The sequence below is a fragment of the Accipiter gentilis genome, chromosome W (genome assembly GCF_929443795.1).
Source record: "Accipiter gentilis chromosome W, bAccGen1.1, whole genome shotgun sequence".
In the NCBI taxonomy this organism is placed as follows: domain Eukaryota; kingdom Metazoa; phylum Chordata; class Aves; order Accipitriformes; family Accipitridae; genus Astur; species Astur gentilis.
The window spans coordinates 12520665-12539708 of record NC_064918.1 but is presented as its reverse complement, the minus strand read 5'-3'; the positions used below and the strand labels follow the sequence as shown (position 1 = coordinate 12539708).

At 33.5% G+C, this 19044-nt stretch overlaps 1 protein-coding gene across 6 annotated transcripts in view; it reads left to right on the top strand.

The window, feature by feature from the left end:
* Window positions 1-19044, top strand: part of LOC126035234 (nipped-B-like protein) — a 180055-nt gene that overhangs the window by 136991 nt on the left and 24020 nt on the right. For all 6 annotated transcript variants that reach the window (XM_049793483.1, XM_049793485.1, XM_049793479.1 and 3 more), the window contains 13 exons: window positions 3403-3600; window positions 3744-3815; window positions 3901-3990; window positions 5168-5271; window positions 6877-6963; window positions 9362-9593; window positions 9897-10048; window positions 10243-10323; window positions 11391-11491; window positions 13359-13497; window positions 13707-13789; window positions 14823-14955; window positions 15885-16028. In XM_049793483.1, coding sequence (XP_049649440.1) covers window positions 3403-3600; window positions 3744-3815; window positions 3901-3990; window positions 5168-5271; window positions 6877-6963; window positions 9362-9593; window positions 9897-10048; window positions 10243-10323; window positions 11391-11491; window positions 13359-13497; window positions 13707-13789; window positions 14823-14955; window positions 15885-16028 — 1616 coding nt within the window. The remainder of the gene's footprint in view (window positions 1-3402; window positions 3601-3743; window positions 3816-3900; window positions 3991-5167; window positions 5272-6876; window positions 6964-9361; window positions 9594-9896; window positions 10049-10242; window positions 10324-11390; window positions 11492-13358; window positions 13498-13706; window positions 13790-14822; window positions 14956-15884; window positions 16029-19044) is intronic.

The window sequence follows — 19044 nt, the reverse complement described above, 5'->3', positions numbered from 1 at the left end:
AAAACACTGATGTTTTCAGTTGTTGCCAAGTAATGTTTAGACTAAAGTCAAGGATTTTTCAGCTTCTCAAGCCCAGCCAGCGGGAAAGCTGGAGGGGCACGAGAAGTTGGCACAGGACACAGTCAGGGCAGCTGACCCAAAGTGGCCAACGGTGTATTCCATACCATGAGACGTCCCATCTAGTTTAGGAACTGGGAAGTGGGGGGCAGGGAATCGCCGCTGGGGGACTAGCTGGGTGTCGGTCGGCGGGTGGTGAGCAATTGCCCTGCGCATCATTTGTACATTCCAATCCTTTTATTACTACTGTTGTCATTTTATTATTGTTATCATTATCATTATTAGTTTCTTCTTTTCTGTTCTATTAAACCGTTCTTATCTCAACCCAGGAGTTTTACTTCTTTTTCCCAATTTTCTCCCCATCCCACTGGATGGGGGGGAGTGAGTGAGCGGCTGCGTGGTACTTAGTTGCTGGCTGGGGTTAAACCACGACAGAAGGCATCTTGCTTATAATGATTTTTTTCCAAGTTTAGACTCTTTTCACCTTTGCCTATCTAAACATCTTACTGAACTTTTGTAAAACATAATGTTTTGCTTCTTAGTCTTTCTTAGGGTCAAAAAGAGAAAGATTTGTTTGTCCTGTTTTTTTAATACATTTCAAGTTCTTGTCCAACAGATATGCAATACGTATGCACACATACACGTAAAAATTATAATAGTGATACCTCTGATCTTTATGAAAGAAGCAGAAAATAATGTCCTTTTGTTTGTTTGTTTTTCATTTAAAATATAACTGAATAATGCTGCTGTGTCCATGAGTATGAGATCTTGAGGTAACTTGTAATCAGATGATTTGCTTCATTCAGGATTCTATATTCTCTGTTTACTGTATCATTTCACCTGTTAATGATGTTAATAATCTGAAACAGTGAATTAAAAAAAGAATAAGTAAAGCAAAATTATTTAAGTTGGTTGGGAATGGAGAGGATTGTCAGGAATTTCAGAGAGATCTTAATCTACCTATTAGCCACAGTGGCTGTTGAAATTCTTAAATACAAAGTAAAGCAAATTAAGGAAAACTTTCACAGTAATGATATGTTTTAAGGGATTCTAGGTTCACTGTATCCACTTGAGATCTGGCCATCATTCTAAACAATTCATTGAGGACATCTGGTTTAAAAATAAATTATAATATTTCTGAAAGGATACTGTAGAACTGAACTGAGTTAAAATGAGACAAAATGATCAAGAGAATGAAAGATTTGTGACAAGTACACTGAATAGATTTGTACTGTTACAAATATGTATTTCAGAATTCTTTTGGTTGTCTAAAATTGAACTGTAAAAAATATGAAATAGTGATTGTTATAGAAGAGGAATTTCTTTGAGTATCTCATGAAGTAGGGGCAGTCCGTTAAATGATGAGAAATTAAGAATTGATTAAATCATTCTCATACAATTAGTGCTAAATGTGTTATTGCATAAATGTTTGGCAGAATTCAGAAGGAAATTGGGTGTTTATATTCCAGATAGTCTTTGTTTATGTATAAAATTAATAATAACTCTTGAAATATTATTAATACTTACATTTTTAGTAATTTTTATCTACTTCAAAATAAACTTTGTAGAGCAATGACTGATTGTGAGTAGCTGTTCCCATGTTCATCTTATTTGCCTTGCAGAGCCAACACAACTGTAACACATTCTGTTGTGTCGTGCAGCATTGATAAACTGGTCAATTTAAATTTCTGCTGGAAAGCAATATTGGAAGTTACTTTTCTCATGGAGATGTAGCTGGGTTCAGAATTTGTCCTACAGAGCTTAAATTGATACTGATGATTTGTAAACTGTGGAGACAGATTTCATCTACCTCCACAAAATACTATCTCATGGGGGGAAAAGAATCAGTTAAGATGTGTAAAGTCTTTTCCCATAAACCCCCTATTTTCTTCTCCAATATGCTCACTTCAAGTATCCTTGACATCTCTCCGATTCTTCACAGTTAACTCTCAACCATTTTAGAACTACAGTGTTAATAGCTCAGGCCTTGTGAACATGACTGTACTGCCTCCAGAAGCAAGTCTGGCCCATAAGCAGAACAGCTCAAAGCATGAACTAAGTTATTACCTTAAACACTTGGACCACCTCTGTGCAGAAATTTCATACTATGTTTTCAGAAGTGGGAGCCCTCTAGGGTGCAGTGCAGAGCATTAGTATCACCACAGGTTCAATGTTGCTTTTATTAGTTCTGAGCCTGGGTTGACTATTGACTATATCCTGGTACTATACCAGGTGTGAGTATATCCTGGTATGTTTCCTATGCTTCTCAGTAAACTGGGGTTGTGGAAAGAACTTGTCAGTTCTGTTCCAGTTCTGTCTGAACGCTTGGAGCCATTTTGCTCAGAAACAACCCTATATACAGTCATACCTCTAAACTTCAGGAGACTTTGGTAGAGACACACAGATGTCAGGGCTGTTATATGCAAGTTCACAAGAATAATAAACTCTGCTAGTCTAGACTGTAATGTTTTGGAGCCATTTTGATCTCCACAGCACAGTCTCTGTTGACATCTCTTTGCTAGCCCAGTTACCTTAGATAATGGAGAGTTGGCTGATTTCATGGATGAAATTACCTCCTCCTCCATATCCTTTTTCTATTACATCTTAGCACCCTCTCCCCTTCAAGACTGTCTTTGAAAACAACAAAGAACTCTCCATTCCCCCCCCCCCCCCCCCATACTTTATTTCCACCAAATTTCTGTTTTCTGTACAGAACATTTATCCCAATTTTTTTAACATTCAGTTCTGCAAGGCTTTTTGGTCCTGACTTAAAACTGGTTCTAATAACCTTCTGTGGTATATACTCGCTGCCTGGCCCAGAATTGTGACTCCAGCTTTCTCCTTTACACTGAATTTCCTGCAATATATATCAAGACAAAATTTTAGTTGTCTTGGCAAAACAGAGTATCTTTAAGCAACTAGGTTGCCAAGTCTCATTGGAACTTGCTGTGTTAGATGGGCAAAGCAATCACTGAGTTGGAACATGGACACCCACTAATAGTCACAATTTAGATAACTGAAGAAATTATCTCAATGTTCTCTTATGAAAGGATGAAAATTATTTTGATTTGTTCTACTTTCCTGACTTTGTTTAAAAGGACAAATGCCCTGTAAATTTGTATTTTTAAATGTTTGCTGGTGTCTTTGCCAGTTTCAGGCACAGTTTTTATGTAATTCAAAATAAATTGTTAGAATAATGCCATAACAGAATTTTATATGATAGTTTTAGAGTGTTTACTTGGTTTACAGAACATCTATATGATGGTGTTTAACTTGCAGATGTATAATTTTGAGCTATTAAAGTAGAATTTTTGTACTTATAATGAAAATGCATTTCATTTCTAGCTTCTCGTAAAAGACATAAAAAGGATAGAGATGATGCTTGGGAGTATGAAGAACATGACAGAAGAAGTTCTGGTGACCATAGGAGAAGTAGTTATTATCATGAAGGAAGGAGGACTTCTGGTAGTGGCCGTTACCGTAATCGCAGTCCCGATGACTCTGATATGGATGATTATTCTCCTCCTCCTAGCCTCAGTGAGGGTAAATGAGTATTTTAAAAATTTTCTTCCATAATACTAGTGCATTTTTAAAGGATATGTTAAACATTTTAAAATAAACATCTTTACATGCAGTATTGAATATAAGCCTTAAAAATGTAAACAATCATTTATTCTCTTAATTAGTGGCTAGAAAAATGAAGAAAAAAGAAAAACAAAAGAAGAGGAAAGCTTATGAACCTAAACTAACACCTGAAGGTAATGTTAGAAGATTTATTTTCTACAGTTTGTATTTTCTGGTTTGTATAGAAAATAATTATATACACATTTCTTTTTTCACCAGAAATGATGGATTCTTCAACTTTCAAAAGATTTACTGCTTCGATAGAGAATATTTTGGAAAATTTAGAAGACATGGATTTTACAGCTTTTGGTAATATGTCAGAAATTTTCAAAATGCTTCCCCCAATTATAAACACAAGAAACAAAAAAATTTGCATCTCAGTATTTTCAAACTTCCTTCTTTGTGATTTAATTGCCTGTGATACATGCTACAGTATACTGCATTTATATGTCTTCTACCTTGAGTGGGGGCCTTTACCTTTCCGATTTCACTTGCTGCTACAAGAAGATCCTCCTTCTTCCTCCCTGCAGAATCTAAAAGGGATATAAATCACAGTGAGACAAATAATAGTCTCCTGGAGTGGAAAGGTTACATACCTCTTTGTGATGTCATTAGGGTGTTATCTTCTGTTAAACATATCTTTGTAAACAACACTAATATAAGATGGGATGGTTCTCTTGCCAGTAATGTCTGAGGTGCATAATTTTGCATCTGTTGTGGCCTTTGGCTCAACAGAGCTTCATTATTCAATTCAGCAGCAGAGTGCTTATGCACTTATGCGTGAGGCACTGAATCACTGTATGCTCCTTATCCATTTCAGTGGAAAATAAGCCAGCTTAGCATAAGTGTCTGATGAAGTAGTTCAGGTTGACCAAGATGACTTTCTATTGAAATGGATAATGGAGCATTTGTTAATTTTTTTTCCTACCATCTTTGTTACAAGATTAGAACAAGGGGAGGAGCATAGTAAACAAATCACTACAACAATGGTGTCTACAACCTTGGATTAAAAAGTGAAGTAATTGGTTCTTTCTCTATGTCTTGTAACATCATGGGGTTTTTTGTAAGGGTAAATGTGATTAAGACATAGTGTATCCCAAGGTACTTAATTTCCTATGTGTTTTTCATCTATTGCCCTTCCCCAGATTTGAACTTTAGAATTAGGACTACAATCATTTAATATTTGTTTTACTGAAATGAGGGTGATGGCACAAGAGCTGCAATAAATGGATTTTGCTATATTAAAAATATTTTTAATTTATGACTTTCAGTCATATTTAACAATTCATCATTTTAACACAACCAAAAGTTGTCATCATCAGTCTTCATTAGATGGAACTATTAGATGCTAGCTATTTGGAAAATCAGTTCTTTTTCTTCAGTTGGCTTTTTCATATTGGCTGTAAAATACTGGTTTCCTTGAAGTCTTATTAGAAATATGATTGTTAATTTTTTAATTTTTTTATTTTTTTATTTTTTTTTTAAGGCGATGATGATGAGATTCCACAGGAATTGCTACTGGGAAAGCATCAGCTTAGTGAGTTGGGTAGTGAATCTGCAAAAATCAAGGCAATGGGCATTATGGACAAGGTACATCTTCATAGTATTTAACTCTTTTTGAACATTTAATTTTGTTAAACATACAAAAACTTGTGTCCCCTGTAATATTCCACCCTCTTCAGGTGTGTATGTGACAGATACTGTGAACAGTTGTGCTTCTGCTGACTTAGCTGAAGTGCTTAAAAAGTTACCACATCTTAACTGTTACTGTCTCTGAAGCTGAGACATTTTTGTTGAATTGTCCTTCTGTGTTAGCGCTGACTCAGAGCACTATATGCCAAGAGGTAACACATGCCTGAGCAGTAAAATCTAAAATAATTAATCTACTTTCACAAAAGCACATCAACTTATCGACTTTGCTCCTTACAGCTAGTGTTGAGCAACCACGGTAAAACAGAACCTGCTGGCAAAGTAAAAAACCCCACCCTTTCTGATATATGCCATTAGTGCAATGTAAATGTATGATGTCCATCCAGCATCACACTGAATTGCCTACTTCCTTCCTCTTTCCAAAGAGTCCTTTCAAACTTAGAACATTTAATGCCCCAGGTGATAATAAGATCAATTTTCTGTAGACTGCATATTGTGGTTTCTTTGCCATGCTCTTCCTGACTTCAGTTCGAGGGAACTTTCTGTTGGCACAAACTGTTGGTATCACACCTCTAGAAACAATGTTCTTGCTTTCCTTATCTTCCTAGAACTCTTTGCTTTGGACAGTCTTGTGTTAAATTCTTACTCTGCCTGCTCATGACCACTTACTATGTTTATGAAGTATCTGTGAAGCCACTTATTATATGAGTCACTCTGAAGGGTTTTCTTTAATCCAAGATTTAGATAGTCTTCCTGGCCTTTTCTTCCATCTCCCTACCTTCCTTTGTAGCCTGTTATCAGCCTGAGTGTTTCTCTTTCCTGATAGTTCTCACCCTTAACCTCTGTTCTCTGTTTTTCTCACATACATACATATATACATACATGTATACATAAAATCAGAATTTTGTTGCTTCTAAAGGTGAGCACCAATAGTATCTGGATGAATGAAACTGACTTTCCTGGAGTTTAGCATATTCTACAGATTATTTAATTATAATTCTGTAGAACATCAGTAAGTGAGTTTGAGTTACTTTTTTTTCAACATGCTAGTTTTTCAAAGTTAACACAGTTATTAAGAATACATTTCCTTTTTATTACCACTCAAGTATCAGGGAATTTTATTTCTGCTTGTCCGTAGAATTTGGATTTTCTCTTAATAAAGCTCTATATGGTCAGTTAGAATTTGTGATTGATACTTGGATTTGGTAAATTTCTGTTTCTAGAAGCAAAAGTGTATAACTATACAACATTAATTACAGATATGCAGTTTTAAATACATTTCTATGGATTTTGCTGGTTAAAAATGCAGTTTGATTGCAGTCTTAGAACATATTTCACTAGTTTAATTCTATTATCAGCATTCTCAATCATGCTGTGTCTGAAACCAGACAAGTGAAGATCCACTCCCTATCTCAGATTACTTACTAATTTAAGTTTGTCAGATTACATAACATGTTCTATCCTTCATCCATGGACATTTTTTTCAGCAATTTGGAAGCCTTTATGTTCCTACAGTTGTTTGATGTGTTTTGTTTCTTGTTTTAGCTCTCAACAGATAAAACAGTAAAAGTCCTGAATATTTTGGAGAAGAATATTCAAGATGGATCAAAGCTTTCTACATTACTTAACCATGTGAGTTTCAAATTACATCATTTCACACCATTGTGTAGAATAGGGTTTTCTTCACTTGAGTCCCATATAGTGATAGTTTCAAATACTGTGTGTGTGTGTGAGAGAAAGGAATTTCTGATTTAATACGTATGTGATTAAGAGATTGCCAAATTTTAAGATTTGAAGTAAAATTCAATTCATTATATTCTTTCAATACTAAACATGTTTAACTATAGTCCTGATAACTAACAGATGTATTGGGAGCAATTGACTTGTCTTATGACTTAATTTTAAATATTATAGTTTCATCCTTAAATATTCATGGTAACTGGTGTAACTTGCACCATTGGACATTTCTTTGCTATTTTTCTATGTGTCCATAAAACATCCCTTACACAGTGGAAAAAGTATTACAGCTTTTATGTAGAGCATATTCTTCTGAGCATTAAGAACTGAGAAAGTGCTTTATTTAGGTCTGCTCTTGTGCTGCAAAGTTGAAGTTATCAACATAAACAAAATTAACAGGAAATTTAAGACGGGGGGGGGGGGGGGGTCTGCTATACCTAAAATTACATGGGGATTCGGAGTTTTTTATGAAGCTGAAATGTGATATTACACATTTTTATTTATTTATTTCTACACTTTCTAGTCAAAATGATATTCTAGCAAGAATAGAGTTCTTGACTTTTATGGGGAAAAAAGTGAGACAGAGGGGACTGTTTGGTGGCTAGGGAAGCGCAGAGCCCGTGTTAGTGGGGCTGTGAGAGGGCTGCAAAGAGAAGATGAGTGCCAGCAACAGCTTTCAGTCCTGGAACCTTCTGTGTATGAGCAGTCGCTAGATGTTTTAAATTTTGGAGCTGCAGAAATAGTAATTATGTATATCAGAAAGGAAGAATTTGAAAATGAAAATCAGAGACACATTATTTTTACCTAAATATTTTCATCTAGATAGTTTGTTGGGTTTTCAAAGTTTCAGTATATGGTTCTGAATGTCTTTAGCAGTATGAAAAATAAGTGAAAAGAAGGTGCTGGTTTACCAGCTCTAATTCAATATGATTGAGTCTTTATGCTAATGCCTTTAAAGTGATATTTTTCTTTTATTTTTTTTGTAGTAAAACTCAAGATTATTAAGCAGTTAATGAAATTGTCCAATGATTGCAATTCAGAGACAAAGCTTGGATTAAAAAAGAAGCAGTCTTTAGCCAAACAAGTTTTAGATTTTTCTTAAAACCCATTAAAAATGATTCAGGTCATTATGACAAAGAAAGCCTCTGCTAAGGAATAAGCTTATTTCTTTTACAGTGCAGTGAAAATATCCTACCTCCGTGTCAGGATATTTTTCAGAGGCAGATTGCACTTGCAGATTTGTTTTATTTCCAAGATTAATGAGCAAAAAAAAAATAGAAAAGATTTAAAACCACTTGGGTATTTGTTCTGTGGGGTTTTGTTTGTGGGGTTTTTTTTAAAGCCTCCTTTATCTAAGGAACAAATGATTTAAAGCCATTCTATGCAAGAAATTTACAGGGATCTCCTGATTTGCAGATTTCTGTTGATTTTTCAAATGTCTTGCTCTCTCTCATATATATAATGCACTGTGATATTTTTAGATTCTCTTACCCCAAAGGGAAAAAGTTGACATGGTTTCACCAACCCCTTATTTTTACAAGGAAAGCCAACAGTGTTGAACTGTGCTGTTATACAGGCAGGAAAGATTCTTTTTATCTGTATCAGAGAAGTTATTAAAAATTCCACCTGGTTTTAGTATTAATAATGTTATTACAATATTTCAGTAGTGCTGGGTGGTCATAATTAACCTCATGTATGTTTGTTTTTATAACTTGTACAAACACAGAAATACAGAGTTTCTATACCCTGTGATAAATCTAAATGGTCATATTTGATAAGACATGTTTTAAACCCATTGATAATAGATGAGTCGGTCTTTGGAGAAAGTAATATTCTCATGAGTTTCGTGTGACTTAACAGTCTTTTTGTGTAAGAATTCCCTCTAGTGGCAAAAATTAGACTGATCAAAGCAGCAACTGGTGTGCATAGGCCACTGAAGAAAACACTAGATGAATGAGTTTAGATTTTGATTAAGGTACATCATTCTTAAGTAGAGAACGTGGCAGTCTTCCTTCATAGTGCTTCCCGACAATACACAGAAAGCTTCTTTGTGTTTTACCAGAAGAATACAGTGAGATATTGAAGACTTGTAACTTAGGGTTACAAACCTGTTGCTAGTAAAAAAAAAACATTAGTTGATTTCTAAAACAAACTATTTTTGTATCATAAAGGAAATACATCATTTTGTACGTGTGTGTATTTAAGTATATTAAAATAATGTTATCTTTTACTTGGTAAGGATAAAAATATGACTTCTTGTTCACACTATCTTGTTTTTTATTGCCTGTTACAGAACAATGACACTGAAGATGAGGAGAGATTATGGAGAGATCTTATTATGGAGAGAGTGACAAAATCTGCTGATGCTTGTCTTACTGCTATCAATATTATGACATCACCAAATATGCCTAAAGCTGTATATATTGAGGACGTAATAGAAAGAGTTATTCAATACACAAAATTTCATTTGCAGAACACTCTCTATCCTCAGTATGATCCTGTGTATAGAGTGGATCCTCATGGTGGTTAGTATGCTAAATATTTTGCATTTAGCATTTTGTTGTCATATACATACCTTCAGATGTGGGTGTCCAACTTCAAGAACGATTTTAAAAATCTTGGATCCAGAAGTCAGAGCAATTATGAAAATATGAAATTTTTGCTTTCCAGCTGATTCTACTAAATAGTTTTTCTTCTGTAAGCAATTGCATTTACAAAGCTGTAGTCATGGAGTTATTTTGGGGACATTTTTTGAGAAAGATGATCATCTTTCTAATATTTGATGTGAAACACTGAAAAAAATAATAAAGATATTTTTTATTTTCTAGGTGGTGTTTTAAGTTCAAAAGCAAAACGTGCCAAGTGTTCCACCCACAAGCAAAGAGTTATAGTGATGTTGTATAACAAAGTTTGTGACATTGTCAGCAGTTTGTCAGAGTTACTAGAGATACAGCTTCTTACCGATACAACTATTCTTCAGGTAAGTTTTATCAGAAGAATTTCTGTCATGAAGTATGAAATCAGTACAAACTTTTGAATTATTAAAATCAGTGACTAGTTTGTTGTGTAGTATGTAATCTGCAGGAGAAGAGCATTTAATGCTCAAGTCTTTAATGGTTTTTATTGTACACTTAAGAAAAGTATATACTTGCAATAACTTCTTTCTGTTGATAGGTATCATCTATGGGAATAACACCTTTCTTTGTAGAAAATGTCAGTGAACTACAGTTATGTGCCATCAAATTAGTGACTGCAGTAAGTAATTTTTAATTTGCAGTTTCATGTTCCTGTACTTCTGAGAATTATTAAGGCATTTACATCGGCTGTATTTTTGCTGGTAGAGAATTGGAGTTTAGAACTAATTTTATTCTTGCATGTTTTTGCAGTTTGGTATCATAATCTAGGAACAATATTAAATCTATCTGACCTCCTCCTATTTGCAGAGTACTCTATAGGAAGAAATAGCCTACTTAAGCCAAAGAATTTACTTAATTTTGGTTATGTTGTTTAAAGTGTAAACACAAACCCCTTCCTCTTACCTGTTCTTTCTTGTCTTAAGAAATCTTAACAATGTGGTTTTCCTTATTTCCTTTGTTAAGATTTGAATTTATGCAGTGGGTTATTCCATTAAATAGGTGTTTTAATCCTTCTGCTATAGGATACTTCTATATAATAGAATAAGTCCTTTTCCTCAGAAGAGATAGCTACGTGAAAAATTCATGGGGCAGATAAAATATTATTTCAGGAAAACTGCAGTGCAACACAGATGTGCTTGTTCAAGTGGAAGTTTTCCATCTTTGTAAGGATGATGTACTCCAGTATTTATAAAAGTAATTCTGCCTAAACAAAAGGAGAGGCAAACTCTACAATCCTGACCCTGTAAATTGAAAGAATATTTTGTGTCAGGCAAACACTAAAGCTTAGGATATGAAGTAAAACTGGTTTCTCAAATGTGCTCTAAAAACATATATGTGTTCATGTTAATTTATGTTACCATAGAGTTTTGCTCTATACTGGAGTCTGAAAGCTTAGCATTACACTTTTTGACTTTCTTATACAGTGTATTGTACCATTGGCAGAAATTTTTAAAACATACCGTATTTTTAAGAGCTATTACACATTTAAGCTATTTGAAGATTTTTTAAAATCTATATTTAAAAAAGTTTTTATGTATTTTATAAAGAAATGCTTGCTTTGAAATAATTTATTTAAATGTCATGTAAAGTGTATGTTTCTATATATAATTTTTAACAATCTATTTAACAAGTGATATTTTATGTAACAATAAATAATTTTTTAACAATCCTGTAACTGTTAAATAGGTGTTCTCCAGGTATGAAAAACATAGACAGTTAATACTAGAAGAAATTTTCACTTCCCTTGCGAGACTACCAACTAGCAAGAGGAGTTTGAGAAACTTCAGGTAATTTCTGACATAGATTGATAATTTGTAGGCAGTAGCATTTACATTTTGTAGCTGTAGGATTTTAGGCTTTTCAATATTAAATCATTCTTTAAAAATCTGTGACTTCACAAGCTGCACTTTGTTAGAGTTTGATATTTAAAAACCTCTACAGTGAGAGCAGAATTGCCTGACAAATGTATTTTGTAATAATCACTGTTTCTTATGCCATCATATTTATGCCTGCTTACAAAAATAATTGAAATATCTTATTATTTGTCTCACTGAGGATGTAAATGAGTGTAATGTTAGTGTGCATTCAAAGGTTTTTTGTTGGAAAATCTTTGGTTCTGTTTATATGGATTTTATATAATTTCTTCATTGCTAAAGCTTAATAGGAAAATTCTGGCTGAATTTCTTTGAGGACACGCTCAGAGCACTCTTTCCAGGAAATCAGTCTAATACTCCTTTGAATGAGTTTCATTTAGGAACTTCTCGGTTCACTTCAACTGTCTTTTAAGCACTTCAGCTGGATTTCATTGCATCTTCTGAATAATAGTATAGGTTCAGGTTCAACTTGAGAAAGAATCTGACCTGAACTGGATTTCTGTTAAAATTGAGGTTAGACACTTTAAATGATTCTAAAACATTTGTTGTTGGCATTGATTTTGTTCCTTGCTTGCATACATCTTTTCCCTGGAGACAGACAAATTGTCAATGAAATAGGTTGTCCAATCCAGGGTGGATGAACAGGAAATATCCAGGAAAAGAAATTCACTGAAACTTTGAAGTTGAATTCAGCAACCCTAACGTTAACATGAGTGCTTGTTCCTAGTATTTCCTATTGTTTGGTTATAGACATCAGAGAGATCTAGCAAATAGGAAGGTGGTAGGCATAGGAGCATAAATGGTAGATACCCTCTTTGAATTAGGACCTTTACTAGAAGGAAGTCACTATCTCAAGGCCACGATGACTGCACTGTTTATCTCTAGTCCTAGCTCTGATCTGTTGAAGGACATTCCCTGTCTGTGGCTACAGTCATGAAGGGTACAGCTTACTTAAAATTTGATGTGAAAAGATTTTTCTCTGTACAAGTAGTCAAAGATAACTTCATAAAGACAATAATTGCAATCTGTTTTGTGCATACTTATTATTTTGATAATTTGAGGAGAATGATGTCAGAGATTATCACCTTTTCATATCATTAAGGGTAGAATTAAGTGGTGTTAATGTACGTATGGGTAGTAAACACTGTACTATTTGTCAGGTTAAATCACTTGGAAGGGGAGAAATGTGAGGTGGAGTGTATTCGTACTGGTCATACCAACTTAAAGACACTCTTGTACGCTGAAGTTTATAGTCTGTTATGCTACCTGAGATTACCATAAGTGTAACTCTTGTAGAAGTCAGTCCAGGTTGTGGTCACTATTTTCTCTTGTTTAAAAGTCCTGCACATTTCACATATATTAAATAATATATAAGTAACAAATTATTAGGACAAGTTTGGTCTATTTTTTTTTAATGTTGCGTTGGAAATGGATATGGCATTATACGTAATAAGCCTATTAGTAAGTGCCTTAGCATTTAGGTGTTTGATTTATTAAATATTTCTGTAGATTTTTCAGCTGCTGAACTTCACAGATACTCTGATAGCCCATCTATGAGCTGTTTCAGTTCATCTCTTCAGCCTGAGAATACTTACTGGTTTTGTTAGACCAAATCTTTCACTGCATAAGAGAGAAGCAAATGACTAGATAAATGTCTAGAACACATATTTCTAGCTGTGGTAATAATTTTAGAAAGATGTTATTTAGGACCAAAAATTTTTGTTCTGTTTTGTGGTTTTTGTTTAGTTTTAGTGTTAATGCTCTCTTTTCTTATTAACAGGTTAAACAGCAGTGACACTGATGGAGAGCCTATGTATATTCAGATGGTAACAGCACTAGTTCTGCAGCTTATTCAGTGTGTGGTGCATTTGCCATCTACAGAAAAAGATTCTAATTCAGAGGAGGAATCAAACAAAAAAGTAAGATTTTTTTTTTAGAGAACCATAATTATATTTTTTTTTTGTGCAGGAATAACTTTGTAGGTATAATATTTTATGATGGTGCTCTAGTAATTAAGCATTGTAATTTTATGTCTGCCATAATTATTTGGTGAATGAGAAATGCTGATCTGGAAATCGTATTTCTGTGTATGCTAAAATATTAGACAAATAAATCTTGTTATTTTTAGGTGGATCAAGATGTGCTTATTACTAACTCATATGAAACAGCCATGAGAACAGCACAAAACTTCCTTTCTGTTTTCCTGAAGAAGTAAGTACTGTTGCATTCTTTAGCGTATTGATGAAACCATCTCCAAATAAAATCTGTTACACCTTAAGACAAACCAAACCACTTCACAATGCTAAATGCCTACTAATAAAGTTACTTATAACAATGTATTTTATAGATCCCTAAGAGAGCTACCTGTCTGGACAAAAATTTTTATGGAACAGAAATTCTGCAGAGAGTTCTTTACACATTTAAGAATCTGTCTGATAGTTTATGTAGGGTCCTTTTATCAGGGGTCTTTTACTCATCTGAAGCATGGAAGAGAAGACTGAGTAAATATTTAAGTGATGAAACCAGATTCTTTCAGTCATCAGAATGACAAAGATATAAAAAACCTAAAATTACTTTCATTTAGATAAAGTTAGGAATGTCAATAGCTCAACAGGGGAAAAAACCCCCACCTGAATAATCAAAGGATTTGTAACAAAAAGTCCTGAGGTTTTTATCGCGTTAATTTCTACTGTTAAGCTGAAAGGCTATTTACAAGCAATCTAACCATATCTCTGCATACTTCCGATATCATTAAAGTTAGGGGTGCCGCATATAAGTGAAACACTATCAGGTATGTTATCTTTTGAATTTTTTACATTCTGATTTTAACCTTTGTGGAGCGTAATGCTGAGATGTCTTATCATTGTGAGATAAGTCAGACCAGGCTTAAGGACACAACACCTCTTAAATACCCCTCTCTAGCTTGAGCTTTAAAATTTTACTTACTTTGTCCATCCAAGTTAATGCAGACTTTAACTGAAAACAATAAATAAAAAAATCTTGGGAACAAAATTCTACTATCCTGGATTAGCTGCTTTACTTGCAGTGCAACTTGGAGTGATAACTGTTTAAACTATTTGTCTGTAAATGGATACAATTTTTTCTGCTAATATTTTGGATTTTTTTTTTTAGAATTGCATAAAACTGGTTTTCTGGTTAAACATAGGATTACTTCTGTTTGCATCAGAAGAAAAGCTTAAATGGCTCTTAAATTCACATACAAAATGCATTTTCTTTTAAACAGGTGTGGCAGTAAACAAGGAGAAGAAGATTACAGACCACTGTTTGAGAACTTCATTCAAGATCTTCTTTCCACAGTCAATAAACCAGAATGGCCAGCTGCAGAGTTGCTACTTAGCTTATTAGGAAGGCTATTGGTAAGGGATTCTTGGTTTTAACTGTTATATTAATTTATTTCTTATTACAATGAAACTTGTTTATTTCAGCTCAAACTATCACAGGAATGCTTTCTGATTGTTAGCACACACATGCAGCATTTAAGGATTTTCTTTACATGTATCACTATTATGAAATGCATAGAAAATAAAATTTAGGTCAGAAGATCATTGATATGGAACTTAGTAAAGGTCATATGTATACAGTTTCTCATGGAAGTCCACTTCTACTATTCCATGACATTTTCCACATTAAAAAATGCCATTTTATAGCATCTAATAAGTGTAGATATTAATTGGGAATAAATTCAGACTAATAGCTGTAATTATTCAAGTTATATACTTCTCTGAGCTATTCCTTTAGCACAGAACCTGAAAAAAATTTAGTTTGGTCTTTTACCAATAATAGTACGTTTCCTTATGGAATGTGACATTTTATAGAATGTGAATATTTTCCTTGACATGGTTTTTGAGAGTTGTTCTTCAGTATTACAATGTAATTAACACAGTAATTTGAGCTGTTTCTTGGAAAAATATTTTATGGTCCTGTTTTTGGTAAAATGTAGCTTTCTTTATACTTGTGTGAATAATGAGGAAGTTGCATTATGGTGCTTAAGATCTATGCTATTGCAAAGGATATCTACTCTACTAGATGTCCATTTTATTTTATAAAAATACATATTTTTAAAAAAAATTCTAACAGGCATATTTGTAGAGAGAGAGAGACCCAATGAAGGAAAAACATTAATGGAAAGTAAGGAGTGTATCTGTGATGTAAAAGTAAATTACATAATTTTATGCAGCATGGAAATTAGGTGGAATTTTTAATAAGGTCAAGCAATGTCTTGTGAGAAGAATCTCAGTTGCATAAATAAATAATTTTTTATAACAATTTATTCTGCTTTTCTTAGGTTCACCAGTTCAGTAACAAATCTACAGAAATGGCATTAAGAGTTGCATCACTTGACTATCTTGGAACTGTAGCTGCAAGACTCAGGAAAGATGCAGTCACTAGCAAAATGGATCAAGGGTCTATAGCCAGAATCCTCAAACAGGTGTGTGAGAGATCCCGTGCCAGCTGGGTTGAGATGTATCCATTTAAAAATTTGAACATTTTAAAGATGTTAAAAAAACTGGCATTGTGGAGTTTTCATTGTTTTTCAGATTTCTGAATCAAATATACTCAATTTATAAGTACACATTTGTTAATTCATGTCTTTCTCAAACCATCTCCCTAGTGATCATATTAAGTGGTTAATTACAACGGTAAAAACAGTTTTCTTGTGACAATATAGAGGAAATAATGGAGTGACAGTTGGATTCTATCTTAAGAGGCCTTAAAAATATATATATGTGTGTATGTATGTGCATTTGCTATTGCAAAGTGGTAATTGAGCTTATGGCGCTCATACACAGGCTTTAGATAGTTAAACTGTTAGGCCTGTAAGGTTAGTTTTTATGTGATGTAGCTGGTATTGATTGGGGTTTTTTTTGTGTGTTTTTTTTTGTTTTTTTTTACTGGACTTGCATATATCTTTCATTAGAGAATGCATATTTGCATTTCTGCTAATGCTGCTTATCAAAATGTTTCCAAATCTGCAAGGGTGGCAGCAATTAACAAAGCAATGTATGCATTTGGGCTCTCTATAGTACATAGTATGATGAGAAAATCTCAGGTCTTATGTGACCTTTTAAAAATGTGGACTTGCACATTTCTTATGGATGCTATAAATTTCTTTCTGAACTACTAATTGTTCTCAGCATGATTAGATCTAAAATTGAGTAGTCATATCAAGTTCATTTCCCTTTCAGTTACCTGAAAAGACTCCAGATCTATTATATTTATTTTATAATGACTGTTACAGATTTATGTTGAAGGAAAAACTTGTACAATTTATAGGCATTCAAATAGGAAATCAAAATTTATCTACTCCATTATGAGGCTGATACTTCCCATAACTTTTGTCAATTAGAATATTGTACTACATATAACATCAAATCTTTATGTCCGTGGCTTAATATAACGTATACTTCTATGTGCTAAGGGATTATAGTTCTCCTCCATTGGCAGTGATTTTGACAATTCTACATTAGACTTCGTAGGGAAATATTTTGGAAGAACCCTTTTCTCTTTCCTTATCTCGAGAAGTTACATAATAGTATTGAAAGATATTCTAAAAAGATGCATACCTGAGTGGTGACCTGAATTTTTCTATTTATTTTGGTTTTTTTACAGGATCAGGCAGTAACTAGGCATTGGCATCTACAGAAAATAAAATTGCTGTGGGCAATTGAGTGCTAAAAGCATTTTTTCAGTTACTTCAGAAGCTTAACATCAATGATGTTAGTACCATCCATACATTGTGGAAGGTGTATACTATATGGTACCATCAGTCAGGGTAGACAGTGTGTTGTTTATAAATGATTTGTAACATACAGACAAATAACTACTTGGAAATGTGTACATGACAGATAAGCTTCACTTTGTTGTTCAAATGGCAAGAAAATAAGATCCATTGATAGACATATTCAGCTTTAGTTATCAGAAAGATCTTAAATTATTGTTTTCATTCAGAAACAAACTTATACGTCTACAGACTTTTCTTTCCTGCTGAATTGAATACTTAGACTGTTGAATATTTCCTTCTACCCTCTGATATCATTACCAGGATATTCCCCAATGATCGATGAATGCTTATAACTGTCTACTGTGGTTTGGACTCATGAACTGTAGAATTAGATTTAGGAGAAAATCTATTCTGTTTTGACATTTTTAAACAGTAGATTTTTTTCATAGAAATCTGTCATAGATTGTCAAGTTGATTTTAACACTTGCGCATGCTTTTCATTAGTTTATCTCTTGATACGCTGATCTTCTGGACTTGTAACTATACCTTTTTCCAATTGCTGATGTTTGCAAGCTATATTATATGCTGCATTTGTGACAAGATTCTCAATCTATGCTGTTCGTACAGAAGTTAAGATGGTTATAAGTTACAAGTTTTATTGCCAAAGAAGAAAAATGTTTTGTAGCTGAAGAAGTTTAACCCAGAAATTATTCTTCTACTTTTATTATCAATATTGAATATGATTTGTTGCAGACTTCACAGTTTCTTTTTGTTTGTTCTGGGTTTTTTACTTGTTTGAAAATAGTTAGGCAGTTAAGGTTCATCAAGCAACCTTCCCCCCCCCCCCCGTCTTTTATCCACAGAATTTAATGTTGGTTGAAGGCCAGAATTTCAAATCACAATTTGCACATATATTAGTGTGTCAAATATATATTAATAAAGCTATATTAGTATTATGTGCACTGTAGACATGTTTTGAATTCTTGAACTCATTTATTTTGGAAAAAAAAAATTCCTTTTTTCTGCTGTAGCATCAGCAATTTCAGTATAATACTAAGGAAAAATGGGTGGTTTATGTTTTTGGTTTTATGCTGTCTTGTAGGTGTTGAGAAAGTTAGTTTCTGATTCATTAACAAGTTAATTGATACTGATTTATTCTCTGTAACCCCTATATAGGGAGAAGTACATTGTCTGATGGTCATATACAAAATCGTTGTTCAATTTACATAGGCTAGAACTATTTAAGAGATCAGGATATACATATTTCCTATAAAATAGAAAAAATACATTCTGTTTTTAACATTCATACAGTTTAGATATTTACAAATCTGATACATAGTCTCTAGCACTAGTTCTCAGATTAATATTTCATATATAATCCTTTTTGTGCATCTTAAAAGTGCTTCACAGGAAAATTAATATTACCCTATTCTGTAGATAGGCTTTATGCACTAGGTGGCATTTTTATAAAATGTATGTTTGTTCTCAAGGTTTTTCACTGATAGAAACTTAGTTGAGTCTCAGAGAGCATGATTCTTTAGTGCTAGAGCTCAGGGGTGTTTGGGAACAACCTCTGTAAGTTCTTTCCTAGATGGATTGAGCATATTTGCTGTGCTTTCTCTGTATGCTTTCTCTGTATGGATGCTTTATCCCTGAAAACAGTTATACCAAATATTTTTGCAAAGGGATAAGTTATTTTTATTTCTTTGATGTTCCCCATATG